The sequence below is a fragment of the Antechinus flavipes genome, chromosome 3 (genome assembly GCF_016432865.1).
Source record: "Antechinus flavipes isolate AdamAnt ecotype Samford, QLD, Australia chromosome 3, AdamAnt_v2, whole genome shotgun sequence".
NCBI lineage: Eukaryota > Metazoa > Chordata > Mammalia > Dasyuromorphia > Dasyuridae > Antechinus > Antechinus flavipes.
Genome location: NC_067400.1, coordinates 612,409,935 through 612,417,414, shown reverse-complemented (window position 1 = coordinate 612,417,414; position 7,480 = coordinate 612,409,935). Strand labels below are relative to the sequence as shown.

At 47.3% G+C, this 7,480-nt stretch overlaps 1 protein-coding gene across 1 annotated transcript; it reads right to left on the bottom strand.

The window, feature by feature from the left end:
• Window positions 1-2,838: 2,838 nt before the first annotated feature.
• On the bottom strand, window positions 2,839-5,622 carry FAM187B (family with sequence similarity 187 member B). The gene is made up of 2 exons (XM_051988969.1): window positions 4,738-5,622; window positions 2,839-3,195 (listed from the first exon to the last, which is right to left on the bottom strand). Exons 1-2 carry the CDS (start codon window positions 5,424-5,426, stop codon window positions 2,871-2,873), a joined length of 1,014 nt encoding a protein of 337 aa, XP_051844929.1. The 5' UTR covers window positions 5,427-5,622; the 3' UTR covers window positions 2,839-2,870.
• Between the last annotated feature and the right edge of the window lie 1,858 nt (window positions 5,623-7,480).

Genomic DNA, 7,480 nt, shown 5'->3' with positions numbered 1-7,480 from the left:
CCTCTCGTGCCTGCAGTGCACCCCTTGCTTGCCTCCTCTTAGAACCCCCAGCTTTTTCTTAGCTCAGATGTCACCTTTCCCAGGAGGCCTTTCTTCCTATTTTCCCCACCCCCTTATCACACTCCAAAGTCTTTCCCATGAAATTGTCCTGTACATTTTTATGTACTTATTCATGTTTTCCTCCTGGATAAAACAAAAGCTTCTCGAGGGCAGGGACTATTCCCTTTTTGTCTTTGTTCAGGACCTGGAACAAATTTAATAGTTGTTCATGGATTTCCCAACTCGCCACAGCTAAGGCCCCTCAAAGCTAAGTCTCAGAGGATGATGGGTTTGGAAATTTACCTGGGAGAGTAACGACTAGGAGGGTTTGGGACAAGTGACTCGGCGTCATTGGACCTCCCTGTCCCCTTCTACAGAAAAAGGACTAGAGGGGTATCTGAGGTTCCTGAGCTCCTGCCTGGGGCTGTGGTGGCGGCCCTGCCCAGGCCCCACCCCTCTTTGTCCCATCTCTGGCTCCCCTCGGCCCTTGGCAGACCTGCTGTCTGCTGCCCGGAATGACTAAGGGCTGACGTGAGGCTCGATCAGAGGGAGCATTGCTGCACCGCGGAGCCAGGGAGGAAGCCAGCTGGCTCAGAGTCCACTGCACCGCCAGGAACCACTTGCCCGGGCTTTATGGGCACTGCCCAGGGGAGCCAAGTTCTGGGAAGGCTCTGCTGCTCGAATCTGCAGTGGGCCTATGCTCGCCAGGGGCTGGCTGGAGGAGCTCAGACAGGTACTTGTCCCACTGTGCAGGTGCCCTTATTTACAGAGAAATCATCATCCCAGCCCTGCCCACCCCTCCCCACCGCCCAAGGACATCGATGGCCGAGGAAGTGACCTCCTCTGAAACGTGCAGGGTGTGGTGGGTAACTGTCACCCAGAGCAAGGAAGAGCCAAGGATGGGCCCCGGGACAGGTGTGTCTGAAAGGGCAAAGGCCGGTCAGCTGTAGAGCCCGAGACACCCAGCCAGGGGCTCCTGGAAGGATCTCCACTCCCTCTAGACACCTCAACAGTCACTTGGTACCTGGGCAGCTGCCAACACAGCAGAGACGCTCACAGATGACCCCCACCTGGCCATACAGATGCAGAGTGCATTGTCACCCAGAGATCCCAGAGACCCTCGTCCACAGGCGCCACGAGGCACAGAGGCCTGGGGTCCCAGGCTCAGCTATGTGCGTGTCAAGGCCAATTGTTTAATCTCCAGTCTTCTGTCTTTCTGGACCTCCGTTTCCTCGTTTAAAACCAGGGAAAAGGGTATTTTTTGGTACTTATCACCAACCAGGGACCTCCAATTTATCCTGCAAAAACAGAATAGTCTGCATGGCGCCTTCTCCATTAGACCATAAGCTCCTGGAAGGCAGGGACTGATTTTTGCCTTTCTTTGTATCCTTAGAACTTAGTCTCATGGCTGGCATACAGTAGGTGCTTAATACTGAGCCTCACATGTGGTTCAACGGTTTGGAATCAGAAGTCCTGAGTTCAAATCTCTGCCACTTTCCCCTGGTGACTTTGGGTGAGGAACTTGGCCTGTCTGGGGTTCATTTTCCTTATCTGAAAAGATTAGCACTTATGTGTAGCATACTGTAACGGCCTTAAGGGTCAGAGACTGTTATTGTCCAGTCATGTTTTGGTGGCGTCCAAGTCTCTGTGACCCCATTTGGGGTTTTCACAGCAAAGACACTGGAGTGGTTTTGCCATTTACTTCTCTAGGTCATTTTGCAGATGAGAAAACTGAGGTGAACAGGGCAAAGTGACTTGCTCAGGGTCACACACCTAAGGAAGTGTCTGAAGCCAGCTCTGAAGTCCAGGACCGGTACTCTGTCCACTGATTCACCTAGCTGCCCTCAGAGGACATGGGTTCGAATGCTGCCTCTTTTATCACCCAGGGATGTTAGTTCATTTACTTAAGTTCCCTGTGCCTCAGTTTCTTACTGTAAACTAAAAGGGGAGTGGAAGGTAGGCTAATTGTTCTTAAAAGGTTCTTTCTGGCTTTCCAGGTTAAGCTATGACAGGAGTACTTCGCCGAAGCTCCAGAGACCCCTACAATATCTACGTGTAGATTTCAGTGGAGTTCCAAGAATGGAGAAGGGGGAGAAGGCCACTTTTCTTTTCTTTTCTTCCTTCCTTCCTTCCTTTATTTCTTTCCTTCTTTCCCTTCTTTCTTTCCTTCCTTCCTTCCATCCTTCTTCCCTCCTTTTCCCCTTCCTCTTCCTCCCTCCTTTCTTTTTCTTTCTTTCTTTCTTTCTTTCTTTCTTTCTTTTCTTTCTTTCTTTCTTTTCTTTCTTTCTTTCTTTCTTTCTTTTCTTTCTTTCTTTCTCTCTCTCTCTCTTTCCTTCCTTTCTTCCTTCCTTCCTTCCTTCCTTCCTTCCTTCCTTCTTTTTCTTTTTCTTTAACTGAGGCAATTGGGATTAAGTGACTTGCCCAGGGTCACATCGCTAGGAAGTGTTAAGTTTTTAAGACCAGATTTGAACTCAGGTCCTTCTAACTTCAAGCCTCATGTTCTATCCCCTGCGCCACTTAGCTGCCCCAGGCCCTTTTATTTCAATGTAATTGGCTTCCTTTGTAGTTCAGTGTACTTCATTTTATGCATTTAAATCACCATTCTAAGATCTGAGCTCCATCGGTTCTACCCTAGATGTCCAGGACTTCCCTCCAAAAAAATTGAGATCCTCCGATTTAAGATTTGAAATGAGACTTTGAAAGGGCTGATGATTACTGTTTGGGTCACGGACACCCCCTATCGTAACGCCTCCCCAAGCGCGGCGCTCCGCGGTCAGTCCAATCATCCACACAACCAGAGACCAATGTCACGGTCCCACTTTATTCCGTCCCTAGACATTGCTGCTCAGCTTGGTCCTGCACATTTGGATGAAGCTGAGCAGAATGAGGAGCAGCACGGCCATAACCATGACAGCCTCAATCACAGAGTAGATGCGGATCAATTCAGACCGGCTGTGGGCCACTGGGGTGTTGTGGGTCCAGGCGGCATCGAAGCGTCCCACCAGCTTGCGATTCACGTAGCAGCGGTAAGTGCCGGAAGTGGTCACTCGCAGGCGACTCCCTCCGGAGGGGAGATCCAGGATTGGACCCGAGTTGTTGGGAGACAGCTGCTGTAGCCAGGTTGGGAAGATGTCCTTGGCCTCCCAGCTCACTGGCCTGTAAGGGAGACACGTGGGGTTAGTCTAGCAGGAAGACCCAAAGGCTAGTCTTATCCCTTCCATCTTGTCCCTATGAAATTGATTTCTGGTGAATACAGCACCAGCCCTGAAGTCAGGAGGACCTGAGTTCAAATCTGATCTCAGACACTTAATACTTCCTAGATGTGGGGCTTGGACAAGTCACTTAACCCCAATTGCCTCAGCGAAAGAAAGAAAGAAAGAAAAAAATAAAGAAAGAAAGAGAGAAAGAAAGAAAAGAAATTGATTTCTGAATCTAAGTCTAAGACTTGACATGAATATTCCAAATGGATCTATCCAACAGTCCTGGATTTCATCATGGTATCTAAAAATCCACCCAACATCACATCAAACTCTGAAAACCTACACCTCCTCAGTGTCTGTCGCCCTCCACCCCATCCCGAGGGTCTTTCCCTCTTTCCCTTTGATTAGAAAGATTAAAAAGAGCTCTTCCCAGATATTCCACTTAAGGAAGGGGCCCAGGGAAGTAATTTCACCCTTTCTCACAGGCTGCAGGCTTCCTTCCCTACTTCTTATTTTTTTTGCGGTATCATCTTCCCTCGTTAGATAGTAAGTGTCTTGAGAACAGAGCCTATCTATTGCCTTAGCAAAGTAGTTGGTATACAGTAGGTGCTTAACAAATGCTTGTGGGCCGACTAGAGCCTATCCATCCAGTTCTTTTTTAGAATCTGGAGTGCTGTGGGTCACCATGGCAGCCACCCCTTCACAATTCAGGTCATTAATGTGTTAATATGCCATCTCTGCCTTCATCCACGTCATCAAGAAAAATAAAAGTAAATCTCACAGACCAATAGACAATTCCCATCCCTCTAAAAGTGACATGGCCGTCTTACTTCTAGAGTTTTTGTGGGACCTGAATGGAGGAAAGGGAAGGAAAGGAACATACATAGATACCTTCTGAGGTCATTAAGTTTAGCCCTTTTTCTTTATAAAGGAAAAAACTGAATCTCAGAGCATGGAAGTGATTTGCCCAGCATCCCCCAGCTTAAAAGTGTTTTAGGGGGCATTCAAACCTAGGACTTTTTGATTCCAGGGTCTCCGCTCCCGACACCTCCAAAGCCCAACAATCTTACAACTAATCTGTTTATTAGCTGAATGGCACGTTGAGTGTTCAAGAGCTAAGGGGACAAGCGAATGTCTAAGAGCTGGGGTGTGTCTCGAAACAAAACAGGTTTCTGAACTCTGAAAAGGAAGGTTATTATGTGTTCCCCAAATGTTTGGAAGGAAGGAGGGGAGAGAAGGGGGAAGCTGAGGAAGGAAGGATCAACCACAAGGCAGTTTAGGGAACCCCAGGGCAGGAAAACAAGTTAGGGTTTGGTGAATAAATCGTCACCGGGGATCAAAGTAATTACTACCTTAAGAAAACAAGGGAGGTGCCTAGAGGAAGGAAGAAGCTGCAGGATTTGCCTAACTGAGGTTAATGGCAGCCTCTGAGGAAGGCACAGAGGGGCTCTATGAGTTAAAGGGACAGTCTAGGGGCAAGGTGCCCGAATACTGTTACCTGTAGATGGTGGCAAAGGGACAACTGAGCCACACAGTGCTGTTATCCTCCAGGTTGTAAGTCCCATAAAGTACCACGGTGGATTCTGGGCCGTTAGGCCCACAGGGGACAAAGCAGCTTTCAATCTGCAGCTCCGGCCCCCGCTGAAGCTCTTGTGGGCTAAGGTCGGCCAGCCCACAGGGCAGCTCCTGCTGTTCCGATCTCCTGGCATAGCAGAGGCCCACACGTTTCCGTTCCCCCTGAATGCCACAGCGGTCACAGGCTTGCCAGGGCCCCCACTGGGTAAAGAGTGTCCACTGGCTGCTGTTTCCCACGGTCTGGTTCTTCAGAGGTTGCTGTTCCAACTCGCTGTGACTGAGATAGAGTTTGGCCCCATCCTGAAAGTCCACGTTGTACACTGCCCGAGTGTTACCCGCCTCATCTTGGCAGATGTAGGTACCAGATCTCTCTGTAGAGGTATGCAGCAGGTGGAGGTCCCCACTGGCCTCGGGGATCACCAACTTCTTCCTGGGGAAGGGGTGGAATAAGGGCTGGAAAAACCAGGTAGAATCTTTGGCAGGGCATGACAGAGTAGTTGGATTGGGGGTGATGAAAGCCAGGCAGGAATGACTTCCTGAGGGACAACTCAAGGAGTCCAAGGCCCAGAACCCAGGAAGAGAGAGATAGAGATACAGCAAGATGGAAGGCATGGTGGAGTGGGATAGTAGAGGAAGCACAGTGAACTAGTTCTTATGAAGTCACATAATAGAACCTAGGAAGCCTGCCTCTCCCTTCCGACTGCCTTCCCCCATGTTCTAATGGGACTGGAGTCTCTTTGTCCCTCCCTCCCAATTCAGACGTGTTAAAGAACACATCCAAATAACAATAACAATTTATATTTCAAAACACATTCCTCCCAGTTATACATATATAGCTAGAGACATACCGTTATACACATCTAGATACGGATACATGGAGATATATAAAATTCTAACCTCAAAGAGATGCTTCCCCAGGGAGCAGGGAAAAGAGCTTTTTTTTGTGGTTTGAAGGGGAAGTTCTGGGGAAGCCCAAGTCCAATGAGAGAGGACTTCCTTTTCTCACTCTCGCTTTCTCCCTCTTTGCCATGTTGTCTCCTATACTGGCAACTCTGGGATGATTTTCCTTATATCTATAGCTTCCCCGGGAAGGAGGAGTCAGAAAGGTGCCCAGTGTTTTTATAAGAATCAGAGACAGGACAGGTAATTTATTCCTGCACACGAAAGGAATGCTAATCACAGGACACACACAAAGGCAAACCCAAAGTGGGATTCAGTAACAATTGATAACTAATGTTTCTATCTGCCAGGAGGTTGATCATCAGATTCGTCAGAACAGCAAGCAGTTAGCAGGACTGCTCATTAAGTGTTTTACATGCCACTTACTTAACATGTGTACTCTCAGTACTTGATTGCTGCTAAATGGCCAGGCCGGAGCCAACTCTCTTCCTGTTCCTTCCCATGCAGATGCATCCCCTGCTACGAGCGACTGCTGCCACTCTAGCGAAAGCCATCGCCATCTGTCACTCTGGGCCTACCCGCCGCTGCCGCTACAAACCTCTGGATCTCTCAAATTCAAACGGTTATTTACAAGCCCAGCCATGTTCGCGTCTGGCTTTATTTAAGCACCTACTATGTGCCAGCACTTTGCTGGAGGTACCAAAAAACAGGTAAACAGCAACTACAATAACTGCCAGAAACCCTGAGAGTCTTCCCCTCCTAGATTAATCACTGACTAGATGTTGCTTCACTCAAACTGAGACTTCATTAAAGACTTTGGCTTTAAAAGGTCAAGGTCTCTCACTGCATCTGGATTCATCTCTGGTCGTCCTGCTCTATATCTGGCCACTGGACCCAGATGGCTTGGGAGGGGAAAGTGAGGCTGGTGACCTTACACAGCCCTCCCTCACTTCAATCCAATTCACTTGCATGTCATGATATCCCCTCCCTAATGTCCTTGAGAAAGAAGGATAAATAACAACTATGTATCAGCCCTTTGCCATGGATGTAAAAACAGATAAGCACCATCCAAAGTATCTGCTCTCAAGGAACTCGCATTCTAACAGAGAACATGCAAACAACCATGTCCAAACAAAAAAATATACAGAATAAATTAGGGATTATCAACAGACACTATTATTAAAAGGGATCAGAAAAGGCTTCTTGCCGAAAGTGGGAGGGATCAGGGAGACCAGGACACCGAGAAAAGGAGGAGAGAAAATTCCAAGCAATGAAAATTCCCAGAATCACAAGAGGGGACTTTGTGGGCAGGGTCACATGATACCAAGGTGAAGAAAAGCCAGAGCTTTCTAGTTCTTATGGATAGTCCTAAATTTATATGATGCCACCAAAAGAGCTAAAAGCATTTTTAAAAAGATTATATATAAATAACCTAATGCAATTAAGTAACAACATTTTATTCATCTATATTGTATGGAATGAAGTGTACAAATAACTGATTCCAAAAACCACTTCATTGGAAATAAAATTTGTGGATGTGGTCAAATGCTAGTTGATTTGTGACTATAACAGAACAAACCAAATCTCCTGTGTACCCAGGTGCCAAAAGTCACAGGGTTACTTCTCCTCAGTGTTTCATAAATTAGATTCCATGGTTAAGTGCTAAATTATGTCAGATTGAAACCATCATTGAGACCATTAAATTAGTTTCATAATTTGAACTACTCTTGAAAAAATGAAAATGTTCAGTATTTGTAAGACAGTCA